The sequence below is a fragment of the Aedes aegypti genome, chromosome 3 (assembly GCF_002204515.2).
Source record: "Aedes aegypti strain LVP_AGWG chromosome 3, AaegL5.0 Primary Assembly, whole genome shotgun sequence".
Classification (NCBI taxonomy): Eukaryota; Metazoa; Arthropoda; class Insecta; order Diptera; family Culicidae; genus Aedes; species Aedes aegypti.
Window position 1 is genome coordinate 274,657,931 of NC_035109.1, and position 21,686 is coordinate 274,679,616.

Below are 21,686 nucleotides of genomic sequence, written 5' to 3' on the forward strand. Positions count from 1 at the left end.
TAGCTGTCGAAGTGAATCAAAAGTGCCAAGTATAGGCTCCCTACTGTAAATATTTTTGGATTCCTATAGGGTTGAACTTATAGTATTTGATTGAAATGTAATTTTTAGTTTTTACAGAGCATGCAAAAATACACGTTTTCAGAGTTGTGTTTGATCCTTCGACCTTGAGGCTTGCCCTTGCGGGGGCGGGTGATGAGGGCAGGATCAAACATGTCGCGCGTCGGTCGCGTAGTGAAATGAAAAAGCGCCGCGGATCGTTAGTAGTGTTTGATGTATTGATCGCGTCGCTTGCTCTTACGTGGGCGAGTGACGAACACTTGTTCGGCGTACAATGCGATTATCGAATTATATCGCGAATCCGATTAGGCGTGATTGTATCATGGATCGCATCACCAACTTTTGATGACTCCCAGATCTTTATCTTATCCCACTAACCCAATATCCTATCCATGACAACTGTGGAGATGCAGAGGTATACCCGGTCTCTAGTAACAACGGTTGTCAAACTAATATTCCTTCCTTTCCCCGATGACCGTAAGGACGTGGCCGGCGCCGTTATTGCTTTTAAATTTGAGCTCTTGATTTGTGCACATTGAAGAATGGTTAGCTAATCCCAAGCCCCATTCATTAATTCCCTGTGCAACTTCGATTGTTCTGGTCAATCACGGAGTGGTAACTACGAATTGTACGGTCATCTATGCTCATGCTCATGCAGCATGCAAAAATACACGTTTTCATTATATTTTCAGAGATCATTTCGTGTTGGAGTGATCGGGTTACATAATATATACATAATTTACATGGGTGTACAAAAAAAATGTAACTTCAATTTGAAAATTGTACAACTAATTAAAACAAATATTGCAGACCTGATGATTACCGAATATCAGTAGGCCGAAACGTTATGTAAAATCGAAGGCCCTAAGGGATGTACATAGATAGGTACTGGGTATATGTTTGCGGCAACCTTTCCAGACATAATGATCTATTGGGAGCATAATGTCCTTATTCATAGCTTTCATTTGCACATATTCTTATTGGTTTGTAGCAGTGGCGCAACCAAGGAGGCTTCCTCTTTCCCCCCCAGTGACGAAAAAATATGAGACACATAAATTATATCCTACAACAACTACAGAGCAGTACTTAGCTTAGTTTGGATCAGAAAACACTGTGAGATTCAGATGTGTTACAGTTATATTCCGTTAAGTGTTTCCTAATTCCTAGACCTCTGAAATGTATAATGAAATTCAAATTACCTTAGAATTGCTACTATAATAAAGCTTCAGAGAGCCGAAGGAGGTGTAGGGTTGTGAAGGAGAATATGGGGTCGTGACGGATTTTGATTTGAGGTTGGCCGATTGCGCTGCAGAATCGTTACCCGTTCTGTGGCGTAGATGGTTAACGCGCCTAGTCTAGCGTATTGGGAGTCGTGGGATCGAAGCCCACCAGAACGAATCTATTATTTTTCACAATTTTACATCTAAATTTGTCCAAATTAACTTATGTGTCAGGTTCAGGTATTTTCAAAAACACCGTTGGCTGGTTTAAGCCGTAATAGACATAACAACCCTAGTTGATTAAAAAATAACTTTTTTTTTTGCTTTTACTGAAAACTAGACTGATATCTTATTTTGAGAAGTTTTTAACAGATCATTGATGCAACATACGAAGCATCAACAATTTTTCAATTGGCTAAATTTTACGACCTTCAGAGCATGTGAGTTCTTAGAAAATTAGTTCATTGTTTTTTTTAAGATTATGTGGAAATAAACATTAGAACGCTATCAAAATCATAATTATGAAAGCAAAACACGCTATCGATCTCTAGACCCTATTTTCTGGATTGCCAATTGTTTAACCTGGGGTATTTATGCTTCCACCGGAAGTTTAGTTTACTTCCGCCCTACTGCAACTATTTCTTATGCAAATTGCTGAACAAAAAGATCAATTCCATTGTCGAAAAACTAGTAATTACAAAGGAACGGAACAATACGTTTAAAAGGGTATCACGCTATGTATTGTTTACTTATTTGATCCATTATTTCTATGTATTTAAAAAAAAAATAATCAAAATTTTTAACTCGATTGATTTTTATTAAATTTATTTGAATTCCACTAGCTCTGTATTATTGGACACTGCACTGTGATTTATTTCGTCGATTTCATGCGCTTTTTGAATAACGCCCAAACCGTTGATTTTAGCGATATAGTTTGTTCGGAGAAGTTTCTTGGTATATTAAAGCGCATCTTTTGATGAAAAAAGTTTTGTGATCAATCCACCTAGCAGTGAGATAGAAAAACTATTTTTTCAAAACATTTTGATAGACATATGGTGTCTTCGGCAAAGTTGTGGAATTGGCAATTTGAAACAACTTTGTCGAAGACATGATTTTTCTACCTCTTATACTTTTTGAGATATATGCCGTTGTATGTTAACGGCCCCTAAAAATCATATTTTAATCATAGCTTTTTTCCAAGAATTTTTAGATTTTTTTGTGATTTCTACAAAGTTTTTGTCATGGAAAAACCTGTGTTTTTGTAGAACATATCATCACGCTATCTTTTGAAGTAACAAAGTTATTTATGAATTACTCTCTTTTCAAGGGGTAGTTTAGGCCTCTATAACTGCCTTCGGTGCAAAATGGTGCGGACAACTCTTACAAATCATGAAAGTACCATATCTTCCCTTTCGGCAGATGATAAAAACATTTGTCTATAAGCGTCTTTTCATGGGTTCTTACTATTGAACAAATAATCCATATTGAAACTATTTCTACCGATAATTCCTTTACTTCAAGAGATAGAGAGGTGCGATGTTCAGCAAAAACACGTGTTTTTAGATTAGATGGGACTGTTATGCAAATATGAACAAAGTCAGTACTGTACCAGTTTGGACGTAATACCAAAAAAAAAAGATGATGTTAATTCTCTCGTGAAAAATGAGATAATTCGAAACAAATAGTCTGCCGTCACTAGAAAGCATAACATCAATGTTGTACGAACTAAAACAAATACACTGAATTGTTAAGATGCGAATAAAATGCCGTTAAACACTTCAAAGCACTTATAAACAGCCAATTTTTTGAAGAAGGTAAAAATTAATTAAAAAAAAACTCAGGTGCAATGTCAATTAAGATGAAAATGTATCTAGAAAGAACAGCCGATGTTTAATAAATTGATCAATATTCTATACAAGTGCTGGATTGTCAAACATCTGTTGAATGAAGTGCCGAAACTGTTAAAAATCAATAAATAATGAAGAATTGTCAAAGTTCAAAAGAAGGATCTACAATCTACAAATCTACAATGAAAAATCAATACAAAAAACAGACAATGTTTAACTTACAACTGCTATGTGAAAAATTTCTTATTTCAATTTATCACTATATAGCGTAACATTGAAGAAAAGCCGATGTTCAAGGCACAAGAAAAAAGTGGAGCATATCTCTGTTTGATTACAGTCGAATTTCGTTCGTTGCACTATCTTTAAGTTGGCTACGTTATAATTGGGCTCCCGTTAGTAGGGCTATAACCCACCTAAAACGAAAGCAAACGTCATTTTCTGACATAAGACTCAATTATCAATGTTGGTAGCTCTGTTTTTCTTTTGTTCTATGTTATTTGACAGCTCGAAACTCAGCCCTATTAGTGAAAGTCTTTCACTAAGTGGGTTTCAAGTTTAGTGCAATGAACGAAAGTTGACTGTATTTTGGATCGAATTCTAGAAAACCACTGTAATATATAACCCAAAAGATCAATGTATCAAATAATAATGGCTTAAAATCACTCCAAACCATAACTCAAAATAATAATACCCAAAAATGAATCTTTTGTTATGAAAATTACATCCTTGTTAACAATCATGTCTTAAAATTATATCTCTAAAATACAGCTATCGTTTGAAACACGAAAAACTTTAACTCTATAATCATTACGAAACATAACTCGATAGAATAAGGTCTGGATGAATTTGTGGTAAAAATGTAACAATCGCATCTGTCGTTTTTAAAACAATGGTTGCCATATTTTCATCCTCACATGGTGAACTTAGGGTATAACTAGTATATAATGAAGATCTTAAACTTTTATAATTGCGTTAATTTAATATCTCCTATACTACCCCATGTAAAATTGACCCCAGTACACTAAGAGTGTTTCCGAACGGCAACAAGACGATAGATAATTTTCCGCAAACTTGAACAACTTGCCAGCAATCGAATTTTCTAGTGGCTTACTGTATTCGTTTAGCCAATATATGTTAAATTTTTCCTGTTAACTTAACAAATAGAGGAATATGTATGTTTTAATTCAATCTATCTCTACAATTGCTTCATGTGTTTACTAACTTTTAGTGATTTTATCTAGTCCGTCAATTTCGGAAAGCGGTCTCGTACAATACTTCTTACAATCAGTTGATGATAATCTACCATTTTGCATGAGTCTGCAAAGATTGATCGTTGCTGTTCTTTTATGCTGATGATTAATCTGAGCTAACCTAACCGTAGCCACTACCCAAACTAGACAGGATTAAGCTTTTTGCAATCTCAGCACGAAAAAGACCAGCAACGAAAAAACCAGATCGGTATCTATTTAAAGTCGCCCATGGCGAAGGAGCACAGAATACACTGTGTAGGTGGACTTTTACCACCGGAACAGGCAGTCCGTAGTGTTAATTCTTAGCCAGTTAAAACAACCACTACCGACACTACGCGGCTATCTTGGCTATTCGGGAAAAGGAGGTTAATATTGATGATTAATTCCTGACGTGCCAAAGCAGCCGCTAACATGGGATGGGAGCTTGTTCGTAGCAGAGGCGCGTTCGCAAATTGCCTATTGTCCAATCCACATTTTGTCCATTCGACCTTTTGTCCATTCGGCCTTTTGTACAGTTTACCTTTCGTCCATTCCACCTTTTGTCCTTTCGACATTTTCTACTCTGACTTACGACCTTTTGTCCATTCGACCTTCTGTCATTAGACCTGTTGTCTTCGGACCTCTTGTCCTTCGACCTTTTGTTCATTCGACCTTTTGTTATTGGACCTTTTGTTCTTTTACCGTTTTGTCCTTTGACCTCTTGTCCTTCGACTTTTTGTCCATTCGATCATCTATCATTCGACCTTTTGTCCTACAGTCCTATTATGCAAATCCAAATTGTAATTTTTGGTAAAACTTTCATTGCCTGGAGCAAGATAGAAGTTTTTTTTATGTAAGGGCGTTTTCAGGCCTATTGTAAGGATGCTATGAGGTGTATTAGTTGATGCAAAAATTCTTGAAAACCATTTTTGATTCAAAGCAGGGCAAAATTTTGAACCGTAGGGTAAATGATGGCTTCGGCACCCTGAGGGTATTTTCGGCAACACTAACTTATCGTCCTTGTTAGAATTTATCTACGGAACAAGGGTTACCTTCAATGTACTCAACATGTTCCTTGAACTATAATCTTCCATATAAATCACATTCTTGACGAAAATATTATATAACATGGGTTTTATTATTAAATGAAATAAATGCTTACGAAATCATCGTCATTCGTGAGCTGCCGAACAGAACAGCACAAGAACAGCTTAGGAAAAATTCACCACTTCGAAAGGTCCAATTCTCCGCTCCAATGCCAATTTTTTCACAAAATCTACGCACCGACCACTTATGCACAATTAAACTTTTGATTGGTCTATAAAGCACTCGAAAATACTTAATTTTTATGCTTCAAATCACAAATAAAAATTAATGAACTTTGTTTTCCTCGGCAATCACTTTTTATTACTGCACCAGGTTGCCAGAAAACCATATTCAATTGCGGTTTAATTATTATTCACGATTTAAATTCACAGAAAAGATCGAACACAACTAATTAATTTATTGGAATCATGCAACAAAGCATGCATGGGTAATAATTGAGTCTTTCAATGTCTTCCTTATTTGAAGATTGTAGCGCATAAACTTCGAAATACTGAGAAACATATAAAATATACGTCTTTTAATAGGTTAACTATTTTGGCAACACTCCTGTTGTTCTACAGGCAATCAGTGGATGACGTGATTGTGTCAAATCAAAAGTGAGTAGATTTGAAAAGGGTCTATTCTGATTTTCTCATACACTGAGAGGAATATGAACCTTAAAAATTACTGGCAAGGTTTGGATTTTGATCCGAATTAGCTGATCGAACCATATTCGGAGAGTGATATTCAAAAACAAAAAAAAAAATTAAATCCTGGGACATCGCAATCGGATTTCTTTTAATACACCCCAACCTCTATTTACGACCGTTATCGGGGGTCGTAAAAAAAATCTGGGTAATAATTATGTTTTTGAAAAATGCAACGTCTATATGCGGAAATACTGATTCGGGATATTCGGCAAAGTTGAAGCATGGGTTGAGAACTTTCCAAAATGGCCGTTCAAGTTTTCATATTTTGGTAATAGATGGCAACACTGCTCGATTGTTATCAAGAGAGCCAATTTTATGGGGGTGTGATATGCAAATACCAAAAAAAAAAATCAAAGATGACGGTACCGAATGTTGACCAAAGTTGAAGGAAGTGTTGCGTGCTATACAGTCGGCCGAATCACAAATGTTCATGTGGCTGGCAGCACTGTTCAAGAAGAATAAAGAAAAGATCAAAACCATAAAACTTGAGCGGAACAGAAAAATAGAATGCTTAGCAACATAGCAATACTCTTCAACTGTAATCCAGTTTTTCATGAAGGGTTCAAAATTTTGTCGTAGCTGGCAACACTGCTTAAGTGAAATTGCGTCACCGGCAGTACAAGTGTGCATGCAACTTTTGTTTTGCGGATATCTCAGGATCCTGACCACTTAGAAAGATGGCGTCTTTGGCAAAGTTGTTCATTAGCTCAAGCGCTATCATTATTAAAGCTATGAGATTCAAAATTTTGCCACCAGGCGGCGCTAGTGAGCGTAGAACTTTTGTTTTGCGGATATCTCAGGATCCTGACCACTTAGAAAGATGGCGTCTTCGGCAAAGTTGTTCAAGAGCTCAAGGACTATCATTATTCTGGCCAAGAGATTCGAGATTTGGCCACCAGGCGGCGCTAGTGAGCGTAGAATTTTTGTTTTGCGGATATTTCAGGATCCTGACCACTAGAAAGATGGCGTCTTCGGCAAAGTTATTCAGTAGCTCAAGGACTATCATTATTCTGGCCAAGAGATTCGAACACCAGGCGGCGCTAGTGAGCGTAGAATTTTTGTTTTGCGGATATTTCAGGATCCTGACCACTTAGAAAGATGGCGTCTTCGGCAAAGTTATTCAGTTGCTCAAGGACTATCATTATTCTGTCCAAGAGGTTCAAGATTTGGCCATCAGGCGGCGCTAGTGAGCGTATAATTTTTGTTTTGCGGATATCTCAGGATCCTGACCACTTAGAAAGATGGCGTCTTCGGCAAAGTTATTCAGTAGCTCAAGGACTATCATTATTCTGGCCAAGAGGTTCGAGATTTGGCCACCAGGCAGCGCTAGTGAGCGTAGAATTTTTGTTTTGCGGATATCTCAGGATCCTTGAGCTTGAGCTTGATTGGCCGCCCGTGGATGCACTCCAGTATTGCCAGATCAGCTGCACTTACACAAGGAACCAACCGAATGACTGCTTGGGACTAACAGGCATCCTCAGTGTATAAGTGCTGGTGATCTTCTATTTTTAGGCAACAATGGCACCTGCCACGTCAGAATGCAGACCAATGAGGGGAAGGGGGAGGAATTGATGATGCATTGAACTGACTCCCACGTAGACCGTATATTCCACTGCATCCACGTCAGTTCATGCGGAGTATATGGATTGGGGGAAAGGTATGGCAGAGAGGTTTGCTTTTGTGGTTAGCAGACTGCCTATGTATCAGGCGTAAGAAAGGCGTGCGCGTGGAAGTAGGAAGCGTTAGGGAAACGGTTTCTTGTCCGTCTCTGGTTCTAGCGTTTGCTATGAACGAATAGTTTGAGTGTGATATATTTAGAATGGAAGATAGAAGCAAGTGAGAGATATACAACTACAAAGTACGAGGAAAGGGACGGGCCTGGGATTGAGCGTAGAATTTTTGTTTTGCGGATATCTCAGGATCCTGACCACTTAGAAAAATAACGCCTTCGGCAAAGTTTTTCAGAAGCTCAAGCGCTATCATTATAAAAGCTATGCGATTCAAAATTTTGCCAAGGGCTATCATTATTTTTGTCAAAAGATATAAGGTTTTTCCCACCAGGCAGCGCTAGTAAGCACGATATTTTTTGTTTTGCGGATGTCTCAGGATCCTGGCCACTTAGAAAGATGGCGCCTTCGGCAAAGTTATTCAGAAGCTCAAGCGTCATCATTATAAAAGCTATGCGATTCAAAATTTTGCCTCCTGGCGGCGCTAGTGAGCATGAAACTTTTATTTTGCGGGATCCTGACTACATAGACATGGCGTCTTGGGCAAAGTTGAGCTTCTCAGCAAGTTTATCGAAGACGCCATTTTTCTAGGTAGCCAGGATCCTGATATATCCGCAAAACAAAAGTTTCATGCTTACTTGTGCCGCCTGGTGGCAAAATTTTGATTCTCATAGTTTTTATAATGATAATCCTTGAGCTACTGAACAACTTTGCAGAAGTCGCCATATTTCTAAGTGGCCAGGATCCTAAGATAACCGCAAAACAAATGTTTCATGCTCACTAGCATCACCTAGTGGTAGAATTCTGCAATTCAGTGATGGTGGTGCCAGCCCTTGAACTACTGAACAATTTTGCTGAACATCATGATCCTCTATTCTGAATACTTTGTAAGATATTGGTCATTTATAAAAACGGTCGTTAATCTGAATTTCGGTCGTTAAAAAGTGGTCGTAAAAAGAGGTTGGACTGTAATACCATTCATTCTCTCGGTAATAACTTGGTGAAAGAGCGTTCAAGAGCAGCAACCTTTACATACCAAAACCATATTGAGCTTCTCGAGAATTTTTTGCATTTCGATCACTTCCTCTTTACTTCGAATGTTACGCGCCATGGTCTGGTACTAGTAGGGCACTTTGCGAATCTTTTCTCAAAACCGCAGACCACCAAATAAGTTGTGCGCCGATCGATTATGCGCCGAGTTGTGGGTCGGTCAAAACGATTTCAATCGCTTGCAACTTGAACACAAGAAGGTACGATCAATGTTATTCCATATGTTTTGTATCGTTAAAACAATTATGAACGCTCTCCAGTTTAGGACTCGAGCCCTAAAAGTGATTCACTTCCTTTTCGAGATATTTTGACATTTCTTTATTTACTTTTTGGCTGGCGCACAACTCGGCGCATGGGCCACCGCACATTGGGGAATTCCGAACCCAAAGGTGGAAAAAATTGATAACTTTCACAATAGATTGATAAAAAATAAGTTTTATAGCTCATTCGAAAGGAAATTTTCTCAGGAATCGATTGGTGATAGTTTCATGAATGTGGGGACACTCTGGGATAAGCTATGGTGCCCGTTTTGCCCCAATTCCTTGAAAATTTTAGATTTTCATGTTGTTTTGAGTAAAATTGTTTTATTGTGGAGCTTATTTCCCATGAAATCCATCATTTCTAGTCCATTCAACAATGTTTCATAGAGAACATTCTAAAAAGATGGAAATTTAGGGGATTATGGGGCCAAATGTACAATGAAATATTTTTGAAGAGGAATTTTTGTTTTAAATTTTTTCAACGTGTTTTTATATTGAAATAAATTTTAAAATAGTCTAATAATCATGAATATAGGTTGCAGAAATAAGTTGTATTAAAATTTTTATAATATGTATGGTCATTATTTCTGCTCTATGCAAAATATTGTGAATAATTTACCTTCTTATATCACAAATTCCAAACATTTCCAAACGATGTGCGATAGTTTGGGTAAACGATATTGATCTAAATGATCGATTGCTGTTAGCCTCATTGATAGGAGATAGTGGGAGCATATAGTTTTTTTGGCTATTTTTGCCCCAATTCCCCTAAACACGATTTCTTTCGTAATTAATTCAACTTTTTTCCCAAATCAAATTTATTGTGTACTGAATTGTTTATTCTGTATTTGATACAATATTTAAATCATAAAACATAGGAGATTTTGGGGATCTTTTACACATAAACAAAAAAAAACCAAATAAAATAATCAAAAATGAATCTATCAAGAAATCATTAGCCGTTTTTTCTGATTGCGACAAATTACTCAGGATCAGGTTAGTTACTCATTCATTACTGTAGCAATTTCGTAAGAGTCAAATTGCATTTTACAAGAAATTATTCGGGAAATAATTTTGTCTTTTTATGGATATTTGGTATTCAATATTCCAATTGCCATCATACACTACAGAAAAAGTTATCATAAAAGTTATAATGCAGTTTGTTGTTAATAATGCTCAATTCTAGATTTTTTCCAAAATCGATCGTTTATTTCATTAGTATAATTTATAGTTACTATGTTTGTTATGTTGCCTCTACACAGTTAAAAATAATGAAGATTACACGTCATGTAAACTTCATTTATGCGATGTAAACATGATGACATTTAAACTTCAGTTTGAAATCATGTAAAAATGTGTTATATGTCATGTAATCACTCAGGGTCCTGCTCGATTACATGACATATAATTGAAGTTTACATGACATATCATGTAAATATCCATGATATTCCACGCTCCAATTATGTGCATTATATGTCTCAGAAATTTACACGTTTCGTTCGAACTGTGTACATTTGCTGTTAACAGATTGCTTGTTGGTTGACATCAATGTTCCTCATGGTGAACCACACTTTGTTAATATTATAAACAATAATTATGGTAACATCTGTTTGACTGAATTTCAAGCATGTTCAACAGCCTTTTAAAATGCATAACATGAAGAAATTTAAATTAATTTACTCATTACGCGTGGTAAAGAGAGACAAATTTTGGGTGAAAATATGAAAAAAAAATCCACGAGCTCGGCTGGGATTAGAACCCAGGACTCTTGTATGCTGGACGAGCGCTTTACGGGCTCGGTAGCTTAGTTGGTAAAGCACTCGTCTAGCATACAAGAGTCCTGGGTTCAAATCCCAGCCGAGCACGTGGATTTTTTTTCATAATTTCACCCATGATTTTTCCATCTTTACCACGTGTAATGAGTTAATTAATTTAATAACCATGCGGATTGGATTACCGAACAGCTCAATATAAGCGTCAATTTATTTTGAATTAAGTATTATTAACTTCTACATCTTCAATCAAAATGTGTCATATTGAAATGTATGGAAGATTTTGTTTGTTTATGATCACTTTTTCAGTAGAACGGTGCAGGCAGAGCTACTTGGGCACTTTCACGCAATTTTATTCTCATGAAATTTCTTCAAAATGCAATTTTATTCTCATGAAATTTCTTCACGTATGATTGTGTAACTGGTTTAATTCTGAGTGATTTGTATCAATCAGAAAAAAAACTGCTGATGGTTACTTAATGGATCCGTTTTTGAGTGTTTTTATTTGTTTCTTTTTATTTATGTGTAAAAGATCCCCATAATCTCCTGTTTTTGGATTTAAATACTGTATCAACTACTGAATAAACAATTTAGTACATAATAAATTTAATTCGAAGATATTTGTCCAATAATTATGAAAGAAATCGTTTTTAGGGGAATTGGGGCAAATATAGCCAAAAAACTATATGCTCCCACTATCTCCTATCAATGAGGCTTACGGCAATCGATCATTTAGATCAATATCGTTTACCCAAACTATCGCACATCGTTTGGAAATGTTTGGAATTTGTGATATAAGAAGGTAAATTATTCACAATATTTTGCATAGAGCAGAAATAATGATCATACATATTATAAAAATTTTAATACAACCTATTTCTACAACCTATATTCATGATTATTAGACTATTTTAAAATTTATTTCAATATAAAAACACGTTGAAAAAATTTAAAACAAAAATTCCTCTTCAAAAATATTTCATTGTACATTTGGCCCCATAATCCCCTAAATTTCCATCTTTTTATAACGTTCTCTGTGAAACATTGTTGAATGGACTAGAAATGATGGATTTTATGGGAAATAATCTCCACAATAAAACAGTTTTACTCAAAACAACATGAAAATCTAAAATTTTCAAGGAATTGGGGCAAAACGGGCACCATAGCTTATCCCAGAGTGTCCCCACATTCATGAAACTATCACCAATCGATTCCTGAGAAAATTTCCTTTCGAATGAGCTATAAAACTTATTTTTTATCAATCTATTGTGAAAGTTATCAATTTTTTCCACCTTTGGGTTCGGATTTCCCCAATGTGCACCGGCGCGCAACTTGTTGGACAGTCTGCGGATTTAAGTAAAGATTCGCAATATCGAGCCATTCAGCTTGTCAGGAATAGTTCAATTCACGGTGAAATTTTTGACATTAAAAAAAATGAAAACAACTATGCAAGTACCATCGTTGGGGGTGAGATTTGGCCAAAAATGCGGAAGTTCTCATTTATTTTTAAATAACTTTCGCAATTTGACGTTGCAAATGCTGAACAAATAATTGAAATCTGATTATTTTCTTTTAAATAGGAATCATTTGAAAATTGGCCCAAACTCACCCCTTCGAGAAGGTGACATTGGGCCAAACAAACTACACTCAGGAAAACGAACTATCGATAAACATAGGAACCCCATATGAAAATTCACCACAAGAAATTGGATTGAAATTCATAAATTTACGTCATGGAACCGAAATTTGAAAACAAAAATAGTTTTCGCGGCAACCTGGAATCGAAGGACCTTGCTTAGTTTTGTAACAAAAACTACCCAAAAACATGATTTTTTAAAGAAAAAATCGAATTTCTTTGGATTATTTAAGTTTTTTTGCCGAATATTACATGTTTCATATAAAACATATGTTTTCAAAGCATTTTGTTTGAATTACAAGTTGAATAGTGTATTTTTTTAACATGTGCAAATATATCATTGTTTCAAAATTATTTAAAAAATGTTGCCAAGTCCTTTTCAAAGGTTTAACAAATTAGGAAAACCAGTTTCAGCTTTAAGGATATTGTTTAACTGATAAAAATTAAAATGTTGAATAACTTGGTCAAAACAGTAAAATGCGGTGTATGCAAAGTTTGAACACAATCAAATAAGCTTCAAAACCGTGCAAAAAGATTTGGAATCGGATAAGTATTCATGAAATTATGGTCAAACAAAGATATTTTTTCAGTAAAATAAAAAAAAAATGGAGTAAACTACTTTTTATTGAAACTAGTTTTGATTTTACACAAATTTGATGTTCTACAAAGTTTTCAAAAAAAAAAATTTTAAGGTAATGGTGCTGAAATTACCGAAGTTATGGTGACTTCACTGAAGGCCATTTTTTATAACTTGAAAATTCACCTCCAAGACGCTTTCACCTCTAAATTTTAATATTTTTGGCTCAAACTTCGAGGTTTCTCTACTAATATGATTCGAATTCAGAAGAGTACACGAATTTTTGGTTTTGAGAACTTTTGAAAAATAAGCCGCACCCTAAATAGACTGTAGCGCATGTGCGAGTAGCAAATAGGAGCATGCATGTAAATCATTCAAACGCAACTCTGCAATTCAAGTAATCCGATAATCGCGTTCCGTGGATTTTTCTTGCAGAGCACAATATTATGAATCAATTAACCATGACGCCACGCTGCAACTTCTAGGTTGGATTCACACCTGCTGCAAGTTTATTACCATGACATGGCCATTTTTAAAGCCGAAATGCTGCCATAGTGAGATTGAATACAAAATTTATTCGATAAAATAAATGAAAATGAAATTAGGCAGTGTCCATTTATGACATTACGTTAAAATGTACAATTTTCGACCATTCCCCCTCCGCAACGGTCTTTGCATGAAAAAAAAAATGTGTTTGAGCCTACTCCCCCTCCCCCTAGAGCGTTACGTAATATGCGAACGGCGCCTTAGTCTGCATAAATTTAGTGGCGTTGTGTATTCAATTTGAATCTCCGCTATTTTATTTCTAACTGCAATTATTTTCTCAGTGTAGTCTGTATTTTTCTGCATTGGCCCTTTCAACGTGTAGAACATAATGAGTGACGTTTAATTTCAGGAATTGTCAACAAATACGAAATGTTACCAATACATAAACTAGTTTTTGCGCAGTTTTGGATTGCCGAAGTGAACATTTTTGTTGCCGACAATAGTAATTGCATTGCCGATAAAAGAACAAGTGCCTCGGGACTTTGGTAAGGAAAAATAGAAGATTAAGAGAACAAAATAGTGTTTTAAGTATAACAATCAATAAACGAAGAGTGCTTAAGTGTAGTTCAGATGTCTCCTGCTAATTGTTGTGCTCCAGTGTTGCGTAAAATTGCCTTCTTAAAAGTTCAGCTGCTTAGGCTGCCGACAATACGTAAGTTCCCCTATATCATCTCACGAAAAAAAATTAGCTAGAATCCATTATATTTAATTATAGCGTAGTTATGCCTGATCGTGGGAAAAAACTCACCAAAATCTTACGTTTTTACAAAGTTTTGTGAAAAACTGCTATTTTTGAGTGTGATACAGTTAATCCTGTTTTGAGCAATTTTTTTATGAAAATTTAGTGTGTATTTTTCTGCGAACATAATAAAGTATGTACCTGTAATAAAAGTATCAATATTTTGTGTTTCAGTCAGCGAACTTTTGCCCAACCCTAGATCCAAACTCTTGCTCCATCGGTGGGGCAAAAGTTCGTTAAGAAAACCAATTCTAAAACTGTTATGTGTCAATATTTTAACACAAATTTGTACAGAAAAGTTGTTGGCAATATGATGAATGTTTGCCGTGTGGTGTTTATTTATGTTCATCTGTTACAGTTTTTCTGGAAATATTGATTATATTCCACATAGGCTAAACTTTTGCCCAACTTACCTTACCTTACTTGATGAATTACATTGAAATTTTCAGGTAAAAACTAGGATTGATCCATTAAACTTTACCCAATGTTAATACGCACAATAAGTATGCATAAATTTGATCACGAAAATGAACTCAGTATACCTCCTTAATTTAGAAAATGGTGCAATTTTTAATCGTTTTGGACTTTAAAACAAACTGAAGAAAACTTTCAAAGTTATGAGAACTTTCGAGCGATCACCAAAGTTCTCGAAATTTACTTTGGAAGCCCCATTTACCTAATGGTGATCGCTCGAAAGTTCTCTGAAATAAATGGGACCTGCAAAGTACTATCCCAAATCATCTTCCGTCGTCTGTCAACTGTAGTAAACGAGTTCGTGGGAAGTTATCAAGCCGGCTTCGTTGACGACCGATCGACAACGGACAAGATCTTTAATGTACGGCAAATCCTCAAAAAATGTCGTGAACACCAGGACCCAACGCATCACCTTTTCATCGATTTCAAGGCGACATACGATAGTATCGACCGCGTAGAGCTAAGGAAAATCATGGACGAGAACAACTTTCTCGAGAAGCTCACGAGACTGATAAGAGCGACGATGGAAGGTGTTCAAAACTGTGTGAAGGTTTCAGGCGAACATTCCAGTTTAGGGTTCCTAGTACCGACCCCTTTTTACCAGTACTGGTTTTACGGTACTGTAACTCTCAGTACCGGTAGTACCGGTTAAATACCGGTACTGGAACAAAAGTTTGTAATATATATATAAAGCATACAGTATTGGACAACAGAACCGCAACGTTTTCAAATTTGCCAATTAATACAAGGTTGCTGGCGCTTATTGTTAATTTTTATGAACTATAACACTAACAAAATAAGGTCTTAAAAAAAGAGTAATTAGTAAACCGTTCTAAATCATGAACTAAACAAAAATCTGTGTTGAAATACAAGTTCTGTCTGACGTGAGGGACCACGTTCATTCAAATCTATCCTTTAACCGTCCTCATTTGCTCGAAAAAGTTGCAGACGTCCTGAGTAATATTGTATGTGATGCGAAAAACCGTTCAAAATTAATTATTTGTGGACTGTTTCCATTTTATCGCCTTTCATTTCATTCATAAAGTAGGATTAAAATATGCAAAGCATGTTCTATGTTCAATATTTAGCTGACATACGTGTGCGTATTTTTGTAACATAACTTTTCGTGCTTCTAACGTTTTTATGCGCGGAGATAAAACATCTTCAGTGCTGAAAAGATGCTGGTTAGAATATGCCTTTATGTAATACGTTCGTTGATCGACCTAAGAAGTTTGCCATCAACGAATTCTACATAACTTACGTTCCATTTAATGTGAAAAAATTAATATTGATTCAAATGATTAGTGGATTTTTCATCAGTACCGAAAATACCGGTACTCAATGCTTTCCAGTACCGGTATTTCGGTACCTAAAATTGGTCTGTAATACCGGTACTTTCGGTACCGGTACTCACGGTACCAAAACCCTATTCCAGTTCGTTTGGATCCCGCCGGGGACTACGACAAGGTGATGGACTTTCGTGCCAGTTGTTCAATATTGCGGTAGAAGGTGTTACGCGGAGAGCGGGGCTTAACAGCCGGGGTACGATTTTCACGAGATTCAGTCAATTTGTTTGCTTCGCGTGTTAGCTGACGCAGCATTCACGCACCTTCCGTCCAGACCTTGATCATCAACCGGTGAGTGGATGCTGATAAGGGTGGTCGCTATCACCCGGTGAGTACCGAACTAGATGTAAACACATCAAGAAGATGAGAATAGTAATAGAAAGCAAGAATTGATAAATCTCCATAAGCTAATGGCAAGTCATTGGTAGCGTGAAATCTGTTGCTAAATTATTAAATTCCTAGTAAAACAATAAGTTCTAAATTAGTTATTTAAGTGCCAAATAAGCTGCATGTGTTAAATTCATAGATTAGGTAAGCAGAATGTCTTCAAGCCAACCCTACATCAACTAAAATTGTGTTTTATAAACCAGGTCTTCGCATGTGCTTCGATAATAGGCAATTACTGTATTATCCTATTGTACCGATTGCATTACAAAACCTGATCACTCTAAAGCAGAAACCAACCGTGCATCTACTTGGATTACCTACGTAAGAGCATTGCAGCAGCACCCAAATACGAGTTGAAATCCACCCAAATTACGAATAGGAACTGCACGAGAGGAACTAAACGAAAATTATATGCTGTTGAATCTTGATTCAACGGAACTTCCAAAATCGTAATTCTCTGATCAGAAACGAATAAAACTGTTTCACTTTCTGCTGAAAGCCTCGGTGTTCTCCGGGGCGCTTCCTCCAGCGGCAACATCGCAGAAGATATGGACCTTGTTGGTCGAACATTTGAAAAGGTGGCAGACCTGTACGCCCGCCTGAAACGCGTGGCAGCGAAAGTTGGACTGGTGGTGAATGCGACAAAGTTCATGCTAACTGGTGGAGCCGAGCGCGACAGGGCTCGCCTAAGTAACAGTATTACGATAGACGGGGATACGTTCGGGGTGGTCGACGAGTTCGTCTACCTTGGATCCTTGCTGACGGCTGACAATAACGTTAGCCGTGAAATACGGATGCTCATCATTAATGGATGTCGAGCCTACTGTGGCCTCCACAAGAAACTGCGGTCAAATAAGTTTTACATCCGCACCAAATGTATCACGTGCAAAAAACACAGGCCGGTAGTCCTCTACGGGCATGCCACGTGGATGATGCTCGAGAAGGAGTTGCAAGCACTTGAAGTCTTCTTAGGACAATCTTTGGCGGTGTGCAGGAAAACGGTGTGTGGCGGCGAAGGATGAACCACGAGCTCGTCCAACTCTACGGCGAACCCAGTATCTAGAAGCTGGCCAAAGCTGGAAGGATCAATGTGTAGGGAATGTTGCAAGAATGCCGGACAGCAACCCTACAAAGATGGGGTTCGCTTCGGATTCGTGTTGGTACAAGAAGGCGTGGAGCGCAGCGAGTTAGGTTGGCGGATCAAGTGGCGAGCGTGGGGCAGCACCGTGAGAGATGCGGCTACGAACCGAGTATTGTGGCGTGAAATTGTAGATTCAGTGTTACCTGTTTAGATGTTAACTAAATAAATGAAAACTTTCAAAGTATTGTCATTTTATTGTCTTTGAATAGGCATTCACTCAATGTGACCATTATGCTCTGAATACCCGATTAGTACATTAATAGTTTTCTCTTATATTTGTTCTGCTTTTCATAATTTAGGATGTTGCGGCGGCAACCTTCATGGCTATTGCTGGAACGATTCCGGAGTTTTTCACTAACACGATTAGTACATTCATCGCTGATTCGGACATGGGCATCGGCACCATCATGGGCTCTCTTCTGTTCAACACGTTGGGTGTTGCCTGTTTGGCGGGTCTGGCTTGTAAAAAAGTAAGTTAATGTTCAGGGCATTAGATTTTAAGATAACTTTACCAAACCTCTTCTGGTCGCATAGCCGGTTCAACTGGATTGGTGGCCAATTACAAGAGATTGCATCGTGTTTGCCTTCCACATAAGCGTTCTAGTTGGGTTCGCTTGGGACGGACGGATCTACTGGTACGAGTCGATGGTGTTCGTGATCCTACTTTTCACCTACTTCGTGGTGATGTTCCAAAACAAGCCCATCATGAAACTGGCCAAAAAGTATATTGAAGTAAAGTGGAACCTATGCGCACGAGTAATAAGGGATATTGAAGAAACTGAACAGGCCGCATCAGCGAATGCTGCAGCCAATGCAAACCGTAATAGTGCGCTAGAAAAGGTGCGGCTTTCCACGGCGTCCATTTTGTCCGATCAGATGGCAGAGAAGCCAATGAAGGTGGGCGATCTGCAGAGTAAGACGATTCAGATAAACGATTAAGAATGCTGATTCGAAACTAATAACATCCTACTTTTCAGTTCCATCCCGCCACGTTCTGCCAGACACGGAAGAATATCCACCCATGTCCCTGTGGAAAATTGCCCGAGAAACGAAACTGCGCACTATTTGGTGGTTGTACAGCTGGCCGATCCGTTTTGTACTAACATTTACGATTCCCAACCCGACTTACATGCGCCGATGGTATCCGCTGACGTTCATCATGTGTATCATCTTCATTGGCCTCACGTCTTTCCTCACGTTCTGGATGATGTCGATCATAGGTTACACTCTAGGAATTCCGGACGGAGTCATGGGTCTTACGTTCTTGGCAATGGGAGGCTGCATGCCGGAAGCTATTTCGGCAGTTTTGATCATCCGAACTGGTAAGTTCATCACATTACATTAATATCTCAAGGCTAGGCTAGAATATCATTCAAATTTGATAAAACTAAAAAAATATATTAAAGACGTTTTGTTTACAACATATTACATTTGCAGAATAATTTTTACATTACCTTTTGTACAACTATTTTTCAACAATATGGGGCAAGACGACCACCGAATAAACATGTTAGGAAATTTTCTTTATTTCCTATTAATATTACTTACAAAGCAGAGGCTAAGCTAACTGATAATTTAAAAATATTTTCCAGTTTACCATCATACCGGTCTAGACTTTTCGAGCATTAGGGTTTTTAGAAAACTATGAAGATTTCTATCATACTATTTTCTCCTCTTCGGAGTTCTGAGACTAAGTGACTCGTTATTCAGATATACTTGAAAGTTGAGGAAATTCAGGAGATTTTTTTCCGATTCCTGATAATCATTCAATTGTTTAACATGTTCTTCTTCTTCTTGGCATTAAAGTCCCCACTGGGACAGAGCCGGCTTCTCAGCTTAGTGTTCTTATGAGCACTTCCACAGTTATTAACTGAGAGCTTTCTTTGCCAAAGTTGTCATTTTCGCATTCGTATATCGTGTGGCAAGTACGATTATACTCTATGCCCAGGGAAGTCAAGGAAATTTCCATTACGAAAAGATCCTGGACCGACCGGGATTCGAACCCGGTTCAGGGATTCGAAACTTCAGCATGGATTTGCTTTGTAGCCGCGGACACTAACCACTTGACTAAGGAAGGCCCCGAATTTACAATTATCATGTCATGATGACATTGATGACATTTCCCATGATATTGGAATGCGGGGTGATGTCATTCGGGGTTATGGGTCGTTCGGGGATTTAGAATTCGGGGTAATGGCATTTGGGTTAAAGGCATTCGGGGTAATGGGGTACAATCTTATTTTAATGGTGAACATTCTATATAGCTGGATAGCTGGACCCTAACTTTCCAGACGCCAAAAATCTTGAGATTTTTTTTTGATTTTGAGATTGTTAGAAACCTGATTTAATTATTTTTTTACTCTTTTTTATTTTTCTAGGCAATGGCGCCGTCGGCGTATCGAATGCTCTTGGCGCGAACTCCTTATCCATTGTGTTTTCCCTCGGATTGCCCTGGTTCATCCGAACGGTGGCTGACGGAGCAAGTACCACCAACGCGTACGTCATAATTGCTTCCCACGGTATGCAGTACTCCATCATTGCCCTTCTGTTCGCCGTGGGTTCACTCTACGTTGTGATCTACATTGGCAAATACAAGCTAAGAAGGCGCATCGGTGTGGCGTTGATCTTCTGTTACGTCATTCTGGTGACCTTCATGTTGCTGAATGAATTGGATATCTTCTTCCCATCCGGGATCGTATGTTGAAGAAAGATCGGTCACTCCAGAATGGACTTCGAATGCTTCGAACGTGACTTGCTAGAGTAAGTAGGTTCTAACCCAGCGTGACCCGATGCGGAAAACATGCTACTCGCTCCTCCCGAATATTGGCTATGTTAAGTATAACTGTGCTGATGTGTAAATAAATTACTCCCGAATGAAACCAGTAGAATGCTGATGTGATATTTTTACAGTGAATTAGATTGATATTATGTTGATGAAACATACAAGACGATTAGTGTAACCGCTCTTCAAAGTAGATCCCATTCAATGCTATGTATATGTGCAGAAAAGCAACGGAAAGTTATCAGATGTTCGGTGGTTAGTGGTTTAAGTTTGTATACGAGTTGATTCATATAAGATACCTTATAATTCCTAACAGTTCATATGGCAGGCCAATTATGACATGAAATATACGTAATTGCAATTTGCGAAGTGTAGTAGTTTAATGTACTAATAAAAATGGGCTTGAGTAAAATCGGGGTTGGTGGTCTACTAATGGCTACCGCTCCTGCTTGGTGAGCAGGAGGTCATGGGTTCAATCCCATGCCCTTCGCTTTCCTCGTACTTTGTAGTTGCATCTTTCACTTGCTTCTTTTGAGTATTGTTTGATCCTTCGACCTGGTTCCTTGCTCCTGCGGGGGCGAGCAAAGAGGGCAGGATCAAACATGTCGCGCGTCGGTCGGGAAGAAGTGAAAAAGTGCCGCGAGTGTTAGTATTGTTTGATCCTTCGACCTTGTTGCTTGCTCCTGCGGGGCGGGCGACGAGGGCAGGATCAAACATGTCGCGCGTCGTTCGCGTACCACGGTGGAATAGTATCGCGGATCGCGTTAGTACCCGAGCAGAAGAAAATAACTACTGAATACCAAATTGAGGTATTCCATACCAGAAAATTTCCAATACTTACAACCTGAATGAGGTATGAATGAGCTCTGCATAAGAGGTAAAATACCTCAAATAATACCTTTGCATATTCTACAAATACCAAGTTAATAACTAGATCAGGTATTGTAATACCTAAATAATACTTGATGGATTTTTCAATACCTCCAGCAGTCCTCAATAGTTATCAAATACCAAAATGAAGTATTTTTAATTATTTAAACATTTTTTAAATACCATTATAATACCAAAATGAGGTATTGATAACTGAACAATACCTAATT

General features: G+C 37.6%; 1 protein-coding gene across 2 annotated transcripts in view; it reads left to right on the forward strand.

The window, feature by feature from the left end:
* LOC5565483 (sodium/potassium/calcium exchanger 4) overlaps positions 1–20,955 on the forward strand; it is a 47,038-nt gene extending 26,083 nt beyond the window's left edge. For both annotated transcript variants that reach the window (XM_021851058.1, XM_021851059.1), the window contains 4 exons: positions 18,104–18,274; positions 18,339–18,717; positions 18,782–19,126; positions 20,183–20,955. In XM_021851058.1, the coding sequence (XP_021706750.1) occupies positions 18,104–18,274; positions 18,339–18,717; positions 18,782–19,126; positions 20,183–20,508 (1,221 nt within the window). In that variant the 3' untranslated portion in view covers positions 20,509–20,955. The remainder of the gene's footprint in view (positions 1–18,103; positions 18,275–18,338; positions 18,718–18,781; positions 19,127–20,182) is intronic.
* Positions 20,956–21,686: the final 731 nt, after the last annotated feature.